Source organism: Galeopterus variegatus, unplaced genomic scaffold, assembly GCF_000696425.1.
Source record: "Galeopterus variegatus unplaced genomic scaffold, G_variegatus-3.0.2 Scaffold1223, whole genome shotgun sequence".
Taxonomy (NCBI): Eukaryota; Metazoa; Chordata; class Mammalia; order Dermoptera; family Cynocephalidae; genus Galeopterus; species Galeopterus variegatus.
In genome coordinates this window covers 340,398-356,774 of record NW_007727334.1, presented here as the reverse complement: position 1 = coordinate 356,774, position 16,377 = coordinate 340,398, and the positions used below count along the sequence as shown (strand labels likewise).

The following is a 16,377-nucleotide window of genomic DNA, read 5'->3' as shown; positions in this document are numbered from 1 at the left end:
TTTCTACTATGTTTTCAGTTCCCTCTCTTAAAAATTTTTCTCTAAATTTTAGAATGAGAGCCTCCCATGACTGGGGATCCAGGTGAAAACCCTGAGCAGCCCTCCCACTGCCTGCACAGAAGGCAAGAGAGCATCACACAACTGGAGGACAAGGCAAAAGCCCCAGGCAGCCCTTCTACCACTCACACAGAAGGCAAGAGAAACTCCCATGATGAGGGACCCAGGCAAAAGCTCCACACAGCCTCCCACTGCCTGCACAGAAGGCAAGAGAGTGCCACAAACAGTGTTTCCATGTAGGTGGTCCACCACAGCCACAGCCACAGCTACTGCTGATGCAAGGATGGCTAATGACCAAAGTAACAGCCAGGACCACCCTGCAGGCAGCCTGCTGCACACTCAGCTGCACTGACACAAAGAGTCACCAGTGGAGCCTGCAAACACAGGAGGAAGTCTTTCTCCTCAAAGTTCACTCCAGAGTAATAGAAGAAACAACTGCTCTACCAGATGACCAGACATCAACATAGAGATACAAGAAAGATGAATAAATAAGAATACATGACACCACCAAAGGAATACAGTAATTCTTAAGTACCAGAACCTGTGAGTAGGAAAACTTTGAAATGACTGAAAAGGGATTCTGAGCCATGATCTTAAGAAAACTCAAAGAGATAACGGAAGACTCAATTAGAGAACACAATGAAATGAGAAAAAATGTCCAGGATATGAAGGAGGAAATTTAATCTTGTGCACAGCAAAAGAAACAATCAACAGAGCAGAAAGACAACCTACAGAATGGGAGAAAATATTTGCAAAGTATAAATCTGACAAGGGATTAATATCCAGAATATACAAGGAACTCAAACAATTTCACAGTAAAACTAAAACAAAAACAAATAATAATCCAATTAAAAAATGGGCAAAGGAGCTAAACAGACATTTTTCAAAGGAAGACAAACAAATAGCAAACAGGTATATCAAAAAATGCTCAACATCACTAATCATCAGGGAAATGCAAATCAAAAGCAAATTCAGATATCATCTCACCCCAGTTAAAAAGACAGAAAAACAAATGCTGGCAAGGACATGGAGAAAGGGGAACTCTTCTACACTGTTGGTGGGACTATAAAATAGTACCGCCATTATGGAGAACACTATGGAGGTTTCTCAAACAACTATACATAGAACTACCATATGATCCAGCAGTCCTACTTCTGGGTGTATACCCAAAGGAATGGAAATCATCATGTCAAAGGGATACCTGTATGCCCATGTTCATTGCAGCTCTATTTACAACAGCCAAGATATGGAACCAACCTAAATGTCCATGAATGGATGACTGGATAAGGAAAATGTGGTATATATACACAATGTAATACTAGTAAGCCATAAAAAAGAATGAAATTCTGGCAATTGCAGCAACGTGGATAAGCCTGGAGAAAATTATGTTAAGTGAAATAAGCCATGCACATAAAGAGAAATACCCCATGTCCTCACTCATAACTGTGTGCTAAGAAAGAAGGAAGGAAGGAAGACCACAATAATACAGCGAACTTTCAGAAGGAGAGAACAAATCTATGGTTACTAGAGGTGGGAAAGGGGTACGAAGAGGGGGGTAAGGAAGAAACTGGGTAAGGGGTACAAAGAATAATTACGACTTATAATAATGAATATGCTAATGATAACGATTTGATCATCACATATTGTACACAAATAACAATAGTCAACACTGTACCCCCAAAATATGTATAACTAATTATGCTTCAATAAAAACAAATAAGTAAATTTTAGAATGGCTTTAGATTTATAGAAAAGTTGAAAATAAAGAGTTCCCTTATATTCCATTACCCAGTTTCCCTTATTATCAATATCTTCTATTAGTATGGCACATTTGTCACAACTACTGAATGAATACTGATACATTATCTATTAACTAAACCTCATACTTTATTCAGATTTTATTAGTTTTTCTCAAATGCCCTTTTGGCTATTCCAAGATTCCATTCAGGACCCACATTACATTTAGTCCTCATGTCTTTGTAGGCTCCTCTGGGCTATGACAGTTTCTCACAGTTTGTTTTTGATAATCTGGACAGTTTTTAGAGATCCTGGTCAGGTATTTTGTTAGAATGCACCTCAGTTTGGGTTTGCCTGATGTTTTTCTTTTTCTTTTTTGTGGTTTAAGTAACAAATATTTATTTCTTACAGTTCTGGAAGCTGAGAAGTTCAAGATCAAGATGTTGACAGGTCCTGTGTCTTGTGAGGGCATACTTCCTAGTTTGCAGACAGCCACCTTCTTCTGTATTCACACATAGCAGAGAGCGGAGAGGAAGCAAACTTTCTCTGGCCTCTTTTATAAGGACACTAATCCCATTCATGAGAGCTCTTCTCACAGGGCCTAAATACCTCCCAATTGCCCCACCTCCAAATGGACATGAGAGATATTTACAGGACATTTCATGGAACAGCAGCAGAATATACACTCTTTTCATCAGCACACAGATAATTCTCCAGCGTAGACCACATATTAGACCACAATGTAAGCTGCAACAAATTTAAAAAGACTGAAATGATATCAAGCATATTTTCAGGCCACAATGGAATAAAATTAGAAATTAACAACAAACAAAACTTTGGAAACTATACAAATACATGGAAATTAAATAGCATGCTCCTGAGTAACCAATGGGTCAAAGATGACATAAAGCAGGAAATAAAAAAATTCCTTAGAGCAAATGCAAATACAATCACAACTTACCACAACCTATGGAATACTGCAAAAGCAATACTAAGAGAGAACAGTTTATTGCAATAAATGCTTACATCAAAAGGTTAGAAAGATTTCAAATAAACAACCTAATGTTACACCTCAGAGAACCATCAGAACAAGAACAATCATATCCCAAAATTAGTAGATAGAAAGAAATAATTAAGATCAGAACAGAAATAAATGAAATGAGACCAAAAAAAAAAAAGACACAAAAGACTAATGAAAAGATCAATGGTTTTTTCAGATGATAAACAAAATTGACAAATCAAAAGAAGAGACAAGACCCAAATAACAAAAATCAGAAATGAAAGATGAGACACCACAACTGATAGCACAGAAGAACAAAGAATCATTGGAGACTATTATTAACAACTTATACACAAATAAATTTGAAAATCTGGAGAAAATTGATGCATTTCTGGACACATACAAACTACCAATACTGAACCAAAAAGAAACAGAAAACCTGAATAGACCAATAATGAGCAATGAGATTGAAGCAGTAATTAGCAGTCTTCCAACAAAGAAAAGACCAGGACCAGGTGGCTATACTACTAAATTCTACCAAACCTTTAAAGAGGAATTAATACCAATTCTCCTCAAACTATTCCAAAAAATTGAAACAGGAGCCATTCTCCCAAACTCATACTATGATGCCAGCATCACCCTGATACCAAAACCACACAAAAATACAATAAAAAAAAGAAAACTACAGGCCAATATCCTTGATGAACATAGATGCAAAAATCCTTAACAAAATATTAGCAAACAGAATACAACAACACATCAAAAAGATTATACAATATGATAAGTAGGACACATCCCAGGGATGCAAGAATGGTTCAACATATGCAAGTCAATAAATGTGATAAACCACAGCAACAAAATCAAGGACAAAAATCACATGATCACCTCAATAGACACAGAAAAAGCATTTAACAAAATTCAACATCCTTTTTAATAAAGACTCTTGACAAAATAGAATGAGAGTATCTCAACACAACAAAAGCCATATATGACAAACCCATCACCAACATCCTTAATGGGACAGGAACAAGACAAGAACATTCACTCTCACCACTTTTATTCGACACAGTATTGGAAGTACTAGCCAGAGCAATCAGGCAATAGAAAGAAATAAAGGGCATCCAGATTGGAAAAGACAAAGTCAAATTGCCCCTGTCTGTAGATGACATGACTCTCTACATATAGAAAATCTTAAAGACTCTACAAAAAGAAGAAAAAAAACCTTTTAGAGCTGACAAATGAATTCAGTAAAGTTGCAGGATACAAAGTCAATACACAAAAATCAGTAGAGTTTTTATACACCAACAACGAACTACCAGAAAAAGAAACCAAGAAAGCAAGCCCATTTACAATAGCTATCAAAAAAAGAAAGATACCTAGGAATAAATTTAACCAAGGAGGTGAAAGATCTCTACAAGGAGAACTATAAATCACTGCTTAGAGAAATTAAAGAGGACACCAAAAGATGGAAAGATATTCTATGTTCTTGGATTGGAAGAATAACATTGAGAAAATGTCCATACTACTCACAGCACTCTACAGATTCAATGCAATCTCCATTGAAATACCAATGCCATTCTTCACAGAAATAGAAAAAACAATCCTAACATTCATATGGAACAATAAAAGACTCCAAATAGCCAAAGCAATCCCGACCAAAAAAAATAAAGCTGGAGCCACAATACCACCTGACTGCAAATTATACTACAAAGCCACAGTAACCAAAACAGCATGGTACAGGCATTAAAACCAGACACATGGACCAATGGAACAGAATAGAGAACACAGAAATAAGTGCAAGTTCCTCTAAGATCAGGAAGAAGATAAGGATGCCCTGTTTTGCCACTTCTGTTCGACATAGTATTGGAAGTCCTAGCCAGAGCAAGTGGGAAAAAAAGAAATAACAGGTATCAAATGCAAAAGGCAGAAGTGAAATTGTTTCTGTTTTATGATGACATGATTTTATATGTAGAAAACACTAAAGGTGCCACCAAAAAAAAATGGTTAGAACTAACAAACAGGGGCCGGCCCGGTGGCGCACTGCTGCAGTGCGCCACTTGGGAGTGTGGCGGCGCTCCTGCCGAGGGTTCGGATCCCACATACAGACCAGCCACTCACTGGATGAGCGAGGTGCAGGTGCGACACTGAGGGTTGCGATCCTGTTGCCGGTCCCGGTCCGGTACGGGCATGACACTGAGGGTTGCGATCCTGTTGCCGGTCCCGGTCCGGTACGGGCATGACACTGAGGGTTGCGATCCATTGCCGCACGAAAAAAGACAAAAAGAAAAAAAAAAAAAGAACTAACAAACAAATTCAGTAAAGTTTCACGATATGAAATCAACACACAAAAATGAGTAGTGCTTCTTTATACTAATAATGAACTATCAAAAAAGAAATCAAGAAAACAATTCCACTTATAGTAGCTGCAAAAAAATTCTTAGGAATAAATTTGACCAAGGAGATGAAAGATCTTTACACTGAAAACTATAAAACATCCATGAAAGAAACTGAAGACACAAATAAATGGGAAGATATTCCATGTTCACAGAGTGAAAGAATTAATATTGTAAAAATGCCCATACTACCAAAAGTAATCTACAGAATCAATGAAATCCCTATCAAAATTCCAATGACATTTTTCATAGAAACAGAAAAAACAGTTCTAAAATCCTGACTGATAATTTTGACACGTGTCATATGTAAGCGTGGTTCTTTGTTGCTTTGTCTCTTCAAATTGTATTATATCTTGCTTTAGCATGTTTTGTAATTTTGTTGATGTTGAAAGCCAGACATGTTGAACAGAGCAGTCAATATGCAGGTTTGGACTTTAGCCTGAGTTTTTATGTTACACTGGCCAAGAGTTGGGCTATGTTTGATGTTTTTCTGTCTCTATGGGTAACAGAGACATTAAATTCCTCTAGTGATCTGATGTTGTTTTTTTTCTCCCTTCTTGGCCTTGGCCCTTCCCTTTGTGCCGCACCTCAAAGACAGTCTGTCTTCTGCAGCTCTCCCAGCTGTAACGCAGTGTCATTTTAACTGGAGGTTTATTAGCTTGTAGTTGGAGGTGTGGAGAGGGCATTCTATAATCTCTGGATTAAAGTCTCAGTCTTTGGAGTGCACAGTGTACCTGTATCTTAGGAGTGTGGCCTTCACACTTGTTTCTGTCTGTTTTCCAAAGTATGATAAATTGAATTGTATCACCCAAAAAGATTTGTTGACGTCCTAACCCTTGGTACTTGTGACTGTAACCTTATTTGGAAACAGAGTCTTTGCAGATGTAATCAAGTTAAAGTGAAGTCACACTGGATTAGGGTGGGCCCTAAATCCAATGACTGGTATCATCATAAGGAGAAAGAGATTTGAAAACACAGAAGAGTTACAGTGAAGAAGGCCACGTGAAGATGGAGGCAGATATAGGAGTAATGCTGCCACAAGCAAAATAATGCCAGGATTGCCGATAACCAGCAGAAAATAGAAAAGGCAAGGAAGGATTCTCTTCTAGAGCTGTTAGAGGGAGAGTGGCCCCGCCAACATTATGATTTCAGACTTCTAGCCTCCAGAACTGTAAGAGAATAATTTCTTTGTGTTAAGCAACCCGGTGTTTGTAGTTTGTTATGGTGGCCCTGGTAAACTCATACACAGAAGTAAAGCTCCCCCCATCCCCTCATACCTAACACCTTTTTGAAACCCTCTCCCCTTAATATTGAGTCTTTCTTTTTTTTCTTTCTTCCTTCCTTCCTTCCTTCCATTCTTCTTCCTCCCCCTCCCCCTCCTCCTTTTTTTATGTGAGACAGGGACAGAGTGGGGCTGGAGCAGGGGAGTATCTCTTCCCCTTGTTGGGACAGGACTTTACTGCTGCTCTGTGTTATTTTTGTCTTTTTTGCAACTTCTAGGATAATCTCGGAAATAAATGGCTAAATGTTCTATCAACTCCACAGAAAGTATTTTCAGACCACACAAAAAGTATTTGTCATTGCACAACAATGTGAATATACTTAACACTACTGAATTGTACACTTAAAATGGTTAAAATGATAAATTTTCTTGTGTTTTTTTAAACCACAGTTTAAGAAAAGTATCTGTCCCCACACATCTCTTACCAAAATGATCTTCATGTTGCTGCCAAGCACAATTCAGAGACTTGGAGGCTGTATGGTGCCAACGGATGGCTAATGGAAATAAGTTTTTAAAGTTGGGCTGTTGAAGAGCCCAACATATGACTCTTCCCTTCAGCAAATCCTGAAGCCTGCTTTGTAGGTGGGACAACCTGTGGCACCACATCCTAGAAGATTGGACAATAACAAGAAATAAATAAATAAATATTTAATTATTTATTATAAGAAGAAACCAATAAATGGTTTATAACCTTTTCTTCCATTTTGTCACCAGCCACTCTTGTTTTATGCCTTGCAATCCTGCTTCTGCCCCACTACATAACTGAAGCAGTTCTTTAAAAATTCACTAATTTTAACCTTCCAAATACATATAAGGATCAATTTTCAGGTCTTATCTTCTGTGCCTCTCTGCTTGTGACACTATTGATCACCCTCACCCTGACTACTTCAAACTTTTTTCTCCACTGATTATGTGTGACTATGGGCAAGTTACTTAAATCCCCAGTGACTCTGTTTACTCCTTTGTAAAATGAGGATAACACTAATATTTATCTCATAGGTTTAGTGTGGGGACTAAAGTACTAAGAGTTGTGCCTCTCCCACAGTAAGTCCTGTATATGTGCCAGCTGCTATTATTACCATCATCATCAGTATTATTATGGTTATTAGGTAAAACTGTATCTGTTGGGAAAGTGTCTTGACAAACCTGCTCGGAGCTGTTGACTCTGAGTGGCACGGTTCCAAAAAAATTAATAAAACAACTTTATTTGCATAAGATCTTAAAAGGAATTAATTTGTCTTGTGAGAAAAGAGGGAGAATAAAGTTGGATGTGGATTCTTAGCCAGAGCCTCCAGAAAGGAATGCAGCCTGGCCAACACCCTAATTGAACCCAGTCATACCGTGCATGGTCTTCTGACCTATGGAACTGTGAGCTACTAAATGGGTGTTGTCTTAAGCCACTAAGTTTGTGATAAATTGGTATGCAGCAATAATACAATGCTTTTGTTACTTTAGGAAAATTCTTTATCATCATCTCTTCAATATTACTTCTGTACCATTCTCTCTCCTTCTAGTACTCCTATTACAAATATATCAGACCTGTACACATATTAAGTGACAGGTACTGTTATAGATATTGGAAATATATCAGCAAACAAAAGAAATATTCCTGTTCTCATAAAGACCTATATGTCTGTGGAATATACTAAAAAGCAAATGTACCTCACAGGGCCTGGTTTTCCAACGGCTTGCAGTTTCAAATATTGACCTTGAAAGGACAGAAAATTTCCCTCAGGCTATAAGTCTCTGTTGCAAGATAAGGATTGTGGCACAGCAGGTTGCTGGCTCAAAGGCAGACTAGTTAATGATTGTTATGTAAAGATACTGAGAAATTGCTGTAAGGAGGAATGTTTGCTAAGATCAAGCTTGTGTCAATAGGACCATTTAATTGCCTTACTGGAATGTCATCTGGCTTGTTTCACTGAATGTTACCAGCCTATATTGTTAAACTATAACCCCACCTTTGTTCTCTTCCTGTAACTTCCTGAGCTGAAAAATAAGTGCAGAAAGAAAACACCAATTCAGTGTTAATTTTCCCAAGGAAGGGATTTCTCTCGCTTGAGCATTCCCAAGGGAAGTTAACCACTTCAGGGCTTCTCACTGCTCAGAAGAGATGGGCTTTGAGCAATCCTTTGCATCTCCATCACCCAGAGGAAGTGGGGTGACAAATCTGTAGGGGGGGAAGCAATGCAAAGCAACATGTCTTATTAATTTTTGTACTCTAACATCTAGCATGGTTCCTAGTACTTACAAGAACTCCATAAATGTTTGTAGGAGTCAGATTGAATTACTCTTTCCAGCTTCATAGCCTCTTTAAATCTTATAAGATGTCTGCTGTAAAATATTGACTAGGTCAAGCCAAATGTAGGGTTTACAGCAGGTCATCAAAAAAGTCTTCCTTTGCCTATGGTCTGTTAATCAGCACTCTTTGAATATGTTAATTAAATTAATTAATAATTACATTAATCATCTAATCCATATTATCTTGTCCAGAAGGGCATCATAAAAGATTTGTTAAATTCTTTCTGAAATTTCATCTGTTCATTCTTTAAAATGTTACTATGTCTGCCATATTTCCATAAACTACCTCTAATAACCTTGCCAGAAATAAAAATTAAGTTTGTGTTGAATGACTTTGTTGATAACTTTATAATTTTCTAAGTATTCACCCAGGAGATATTTAGTAGATTGAGGACAAGCCCTCCCTCTTCATCTTTGTTAGAATCAGTAATATATTTACATAAATCCAGTCTAAAAGCACTTCTTCCGTTTTCCTTAAATTTTTTGCTCACTGAGAGTAGTTTAATAATGTCATCTAAGTTATAAGTTACCCATACCAAGAGACATGTACTTTTCCTTTTGAGAGTAGTTAAAATATTATTTTTGTTGTCTTTACAGATATGCATTTCTACAAGCCTGAGGTAATTTGGGGCCTTATCCTTCCAAATACTAATCCTTTAGGTACATGCCACCTGTTATATTTATTCCTACTTTTGTGCCCTTTTTTCCCATCTTTTATATATTATATTTTCTAAAAAAAGGATTTATGAGCTCATTGTCAAACTTCCTGCGTGGCCTCATGGTATTCTTCTTTGCTCCTGTAATAGAATAATTTTCTGTTTCATAGTCAAAATTGTGTTTTTGAGAGCTTCCTAACCTTTAGAGTCTAAAGCCATCTTAATGTAAATTAAGGTCCAACAAGTATCAATCACAGTAACAGAAACTTTTGGAGGACAGCCATAGCTAGAAATTCTACTCAGAGTAGGCAATTACATAATAGGCCAATCTGAATCTTTTCATGGTTATTACTAAGGAAGAGGCATTACCTCCTGAAAGGCTTAAAGCCAAGAATCCATTTAGCTCTTGTCGATTTTTCCTTCCAAATGTCTTTCAGACTTGTCCTTCTCTTTCCATTCCCATAGACGGCTTCATCATCTCATACCTGGATTATTGCCATGGAATATATGGTTTCCTTGCCTCTAGTCCATCCATATTCCAATCCATTTTCCATTCTAGTGCCAGGTTAATCTTTTTAAAATACTTTCATCGTCACTCTTCTGCCTGAACCCTAGCTCCAAAATGTCATCTTCTTTGTAAAATATTCCCAGTTCTCTTAGGAATAGTAGCTGCTTGCTCAAAATGTTTTCACAGTTCTTTGCCCATATCCATATTAGTGCACTTAAAACATGCATAATAATCATATGTTTAATCATTTTTTCTCCCCATTTGCTGTGAGCTCCTTGAGGGCAGGCAAAATGTTTGAGTCATCTCTTTTCAATGGGACTCAAGGCTTTATGTAATTAGCCCATCTATCTTGCCCTACCACCTCAGAGCCATCACATATACTGGCTCCTCTGTCCCCTCATTCTTCCTACATATTCTTCAGATCTCAAATTAAATATAAATTTATTGAGAGACCTTTCCTGATAATCTTATTAACTAACTTATTAGTTAACCAATTAATTTAACAAATATTTATTGGGTGACTATTTTGTGCCAGGCACTATTTTAGGCACTTGGTACATATAAGTGAACAAAGCAGACAAAAAAGTCCTACTTTAGGTAAGAGAGAAATGCCCAGGGTCCTAGGCAGGAGCTAAATGCAGCACCCCTGCCTGAAAGCAGGCAAGAGAGCACACTGAAAACACCACTTCCATGCAGGTGGCCTACCACAACTACCACCACAGCCACCGCTACTGCACAAGGTGTTGAGCCAGAGCAGTAGCCATAGCCACTATGCAGGCAGCCCACCAGAGACTCGACTATATTGAGGCAAGGAGGTCACCTGCGGAGACCAGAAAAAGAGAAGAAGCAATTGCTCTACCAGATGACCAGACATCAACATAGAGATACTGGAAATACAAAAATCCAAGAAAATATGACACTACCAAAAGAATACAGTAATTCACAAATACCAGACACTATAGAACAGGAAACCCTTGAAATGACTGAAAAAGAATTCCAAGCAACAATCTTAAGGAAACTCACTGAGCTATGAGAAGACTCAGTCAGACAACATAATAAAACATGAAAAAATAATCTAAGATATGAAGGAGGAAACTTACAAAGAGATTAAAACCTTAAAAAATAATGTAGCAGAACTCATGGAACTGAAAGATTCACTCAGTGAAATAAAAAACAGAACCAGAGCTTAATCAGCAGGCTAGAACAAGCAGAAGAAAGAATTTCTGATCTTGAAGATAGTCTTTTCAAAAAGAAAATAGCCAAGACAGACCAAAAAAAAAAAGGAAAAAAATATTTTAAAAAATGAAGAAAATCTAAGAGAGCTGGCAGAAAACCTTAACCACACAAACATTTGAATCATGGGTGTTCCAGAAGGGGAGGAGAAAGAAAAGAGATTGAAAACCTATGCAGCAGAATAATAATGGAAAATTTCCCAGGTATAGAGAGAGACACAGACCTTCAGGCCCAGGAGACTCAAAGGTCCCCAAACAGATTCAACTCAAAAAGATCCTTTCCAAGACACATAGTCAAACTGGCAAAGCTCAAAGACAAAGAAAGAATCTTAAAAACAGCAAGAGAAAAGTGTCAAATCACCTATAAGGGAATCCCCATCAGACTAACAGTAGACTTCTCGACAGAAACGCTACAGGCCAGAAGAAAATGGGATGGTATATTCAAAATAGTAAAAGAAAAAAACTGCCAGCCAAGAAGACTATACCCAGCAAGCATGTCCTTCAGAAATGAGGGGAAAATAGTATACTTCTCAAACAAAAACAGGAGAAACAAATGGCAAAGTTGGCTTCTGGGAGAGTCAAGTGAGAGATGGACCAATGTTAGTCGGATTGAATAGTTCATGATTTTCCTGTAAATGGTCACTTACGTGTAAGGACTCTCTTTTTTATGGATTGAGGTACACACTAAAAGAGTAGGTATATATGATTAAAGGAGACACACTGTTCTACTCAGAAGATGTCAATGGTCCTGACCATGGGTTTTTTCATAATACTTTACCTTGGAATGTTCTCTTCAATCTACATAAAATTTCTATTTATTCTTCAAAGATCATTTCAAATCCTATTCACTCAAGGAAGCCTTCCTCATCTCATCTGAACCACATAGATTTCTGTCTTTCCTGATGGCCAATGGTAAATACTTATGTTTATACCAAACATGTTGGTATTGTTTTGATCTGCACTTTCCTCCTAATTGATTCAATATGTAAACTTTGATTCTCCAGCTAGGCTGTAAATTCCATCAGTGCAGAGAATAAATTTCTAACTTCCATGGTGTCAAACATATACTAAGGACTCAAAATGTTTTTATATGAATTAAATTAAATCATGATCCGACAATCATTGATCACAGAATAATCAGAAATGCCTGGGGAATGGCCACACCTGATAATTCTAGTCAGAGCAGGCAACAGAATATTGGCTGACTTCAATCTCTTTATGGTTAGTACAAAGAAAGAAACAGCATCTCTTGAAAGGCTGCAAACCAACAGCAAGGGTATTTTACTTCTTGAATGACTGGTAGTTACATCTGAGTAGAATGACTGCATTAGGAATTGAAAAAAAATTTTGTCTCTACTTTTTGTGCAGTACAATAATCAGGCTAAGAATCTGAAATCACAAACGTCTAGGGTTTAGTTCAAATTACAAAATAAAATAAACTATCTAATTGGAAAAAATTAATTACTTAAAACAGATGCCAAAAATAACTACAGGGGGACTTTGGAATGGCTGAGTACGGAGTTTGGCAAAACTGCTCCACCAAAAGTAAAGATAAACAGACAAAGTCGTCAAAAGCAACCCCTTCATGACTCTGGAAATTGATCAAAACCATGCAATAAATTAAGAAGCATTAATTCAAGAGAAAATGCTGAATCTTGGGTAAGAATGGTAGGAATCTGCAGTATTTTAACCTAGGACTATTTCCATTCCCCCCACCAGCTCTGTAGCATGGTAGTTCTAAATATGCAGTGGAAGCTTTAAGGACTAAAAGCTCCACCGATGTAGGGTGCTGCTATGATTTGGAGTAAAGCATAGTAAAACCCATATGCAGTGGCATTGCTGAAAACAACAGCAATCTCAGCAGCAAGCAATCAAGGAAGGCCAATATTGCAGCTAATTTAAGGTTTGACACTGGAGAGCTACAGACAAGGAAACCAGCAAGAAATTTAACACAGATATCCAGGGAATGAGACAGCCAAAGTGGGCCTTGAAAAGCTCTCACATATTGCTGGGGATCTGGCAGACCCCTTACATGTGCAAAACTGCATACTTACTTAGGAGAGGTCAAAGTTGTTTTCAGATATGTACGTATCCCTAGAAGAATGTGAGGACTTGTCCACACAGAAAGTAAGAGCTGGGACAATCTTGTAAACAGCCTGAACCTTGAATATGTTGCCCATCCCACATGCAGATCCATTGGCAAAGGATAACCTATCCTTACTGGTTCAAGATTTTAATTACAATCTCTGACTGCTAAGCTATGCTGATACAAAAGTAACATTATCTAAAATGTCCAGTATTCATTTAAAAATATGTTACATGCAAAGAAAAAGGAATGTTTGATCCATATACAGGGGGGAAAATGCAGTCAATAGAAACTGTTTCTGATGGGCTCAGATGTCTCACATAGCAGAAAAAGACATTAAAAATGCTCAAAGAACAAAAGAAACCGTGTTTAATAAAAAATTTTTTAAGTATGGGGACAACGATTTATTGCATAGATATCAATAAAGAGACAAATTATAAAAAACAGTCGAATGGGAACTGTGTAGTTGAAAAGTACAATAATTGAAATAAAAATTTCACTAGGGGGACTACACAGAAAATTTGGTCTGGCAGAAGAAGAAATCAACAAGTTTGAAGATAGATGAATACAGATAATCTGGTATGCAGAACAGAAAGAAAAAAGAATCAAGAAAAATTAGCAAGCCACAGAGGCCTGTGGGACACCACCAAACAAACCAACCTTTATTGGCTTGCTATGGCTACCATAACAAAGTGCCACAAACTGGGTGGCTTAACCAACAGAAACATATTGTCTCACAGTTCTGGAGGCTAGAAGTCTGAAATCAAGTGTTGTCAGTATTTGTTCCTTCTAAGGACTATGAGGGATGACTTGTAGATGGACATCTTCTCCCAGTGTCTTTACATCATCATCTCTCCGCATATACCTGTCTCCAGATTTCCCTTTTTATATAAGGACATAAATTAAAGTGATGTCACTTTAACTTGATTACTTCTGTAAAGATCTTATCTCTAAAGGTTACATTCTGATGTACCAGGGGTTAGGACTTCAACACATGAATTTTGGTAGAACACAATTCAATCCATAACATAACCTATGAGTCATTGGAGTCCAAGAAAGAGCAGAGACAAAAAAGGACAGAAAATATAATTTAAAATATTATTGTCAAAGTATCCCAAACTTGATGAAAAATATTAATTTATACATCCAAGAAGCTCAAAGAACCCTAGGTGAAATAAACATAAAGAAATCCACACCTAGACAAATCACAATAGGCTGTTGAAAGCCAAAGAAAATAGGCAAATTTCAAAGCAACAAAAGAAAAATGACCCATAATGTATAAGGGAACTACAATAAGATTAAAAGTTGACTTCTCACCAGAAATAATGGAGGCCAATGGAATGGTATATGCGACATAATAAAACAAAAATAAACTGATGAGCAAGAATTCTATATACAGCAAAACTATACTTTAAAAATGAAGGGGAAATAAAGACATTCCCAGACAAAGATTGAGATGATTTATTACTAGCAGAACTCCCTTACAAGAAATACTAAAGGAAGATCCTCAGGCGGAAAGGAAATGACACCAGATGGTAATCAAATCATCAAAAAAATAAATAAATAAAGGTAAGGACAGTACACACACACACACACACACACACACACACACACACACACACACTTCTGTTTTCTTTGCTTAACTGATCTAAAAGACAATTGCATAAAACAATAATTATAAAAATGTACCATTGGTCTTACAACATATAAAGCTACTGGGAGGAAAGAATAGCTCTATACTGGAACAAAAAAATGAAGCCATTGGTAACATGAATCTACAGAAAGAAGAGAAGACCACCAAAAATGGTAAATATGTGAGTTAATCTAAACTACTCTATAAATGTATTTTCTCCTTTCTTCCATCTCTCCTTTAAAAGACACATAATTTTACAAATTCGAAATTGTAGCTCTGTATTTTGGAGTTTATCTCACATATAAATATAACATGTGACAATAATAGCACAAAGAAGGGTGGAGAATGGAGCTCTACTAGAGTGAAATTTCTATATACTACTGAAATAAAGTTAACACTAATCTTATGTAGATTGTGATAAAATGTGTATTATGATCCTTAGACTAACCAGTAAGAAAATAACTAAAAGGTACAGTAAAAACACTAGAAAATGAATTAAAATGTTAAACTAGAAAATAGCTATTTAACACACAAAAGAAGGTAGTGCTAAAGGAACAGAGGAACAAAAAGATGAAGCATATAAATATCAAATTGGCAGATGCAAATTGAAACAGATTAAATGAAAACAATTACATTAAGTATAAAAGAATTAAACATTCAAATCAAAAGGCAGAAACTGTCAAACTGGATATTAAAAACTGGATGAAAATATATAGATTTAGCTATAGTATGAGAGACACACTTGAAAGTAAAAGAATGGGAAAAGAAACACCAGGTAAACCATAACCAGAAATAAGCTGGAGTGGCTGTACTATTAGACTGAACAGACATTTTAAAAGGGGGGGGGGGGTATTTTATAACTCAGTAATTTGATTAATCAGAAAAACATAAAAATTATAAATTATAAAGATACATACATCTAACAAATATAACACCACAATAGATGAAGAATAAACTGATATAATTAAAAAGAAAAATAAATAATTTAACAGTACTAGGTGAAGACTTCAAAACCCCACTCTTCATAATGGACAGAGCAATTAGAAAGAAAATCAGCAAACATATGGAAGACTTAGATGACACTATATACCCTTATATCCTAATTGACTATTCAATAGAATACTTCACTCCAAAACTGCAAAATATACATTCTTTCAAGCACACATGCAACTTAAAACAAAAAGACCATATGCTAGGCCAAAAACAATTTCCCATGTATTAAAAAGGACTGAAATCATAAAGTATGCTCTCCAATTATAATGGAATTAAATTAGAAATCAATAGCAGAAGGAAATTTGGGAAATCCATAATATGTAAAACTTAAGCAACACATAAATAATCCATGGGCTAAAGAAAAAAGTAAAGAAAATTATAAAGTACTTTGAACTGAGTGAAAAAGAAACTAGTATACCAAAATTTATGGAATACCTCACGTCTGTTAGAATGGCTATTATGAAAAAGATGAAAGATAACAAGCGTTGGTGAGGATGTG

The 16,377-nt window shown here is 36.5% G+C and overlaps 1 protein-coding gene across 2 annotated transcripts in view; it reads right to left on the bottom strand.

The window, feature by feature from the left end:
* Window positions 1-16,377, bottom strand: part of TMLHE (trimethyllysine hydroxylase, epsilon) — an 84,700-nt gene that overhangs the window by 48,216 nt on the left and 20,107 nt on the right. For both annotated transcript variants that reach the window (XR_550689.1, XM_008575698.1), the window contains exon 2: window positions 6,895-7,076. Coding sequence is in view for 1 of the 2 variants with exons in the window: in XM_008575698.1 (XP_008573920.1) it covers window positions 6,895-7,075 (181 nt within the window). In the remaining variant the exon portion in view is untranslated. The remainder of the gene's footprint in view (window positions 1-6,894; window positions 7,077-16,377) is intronic.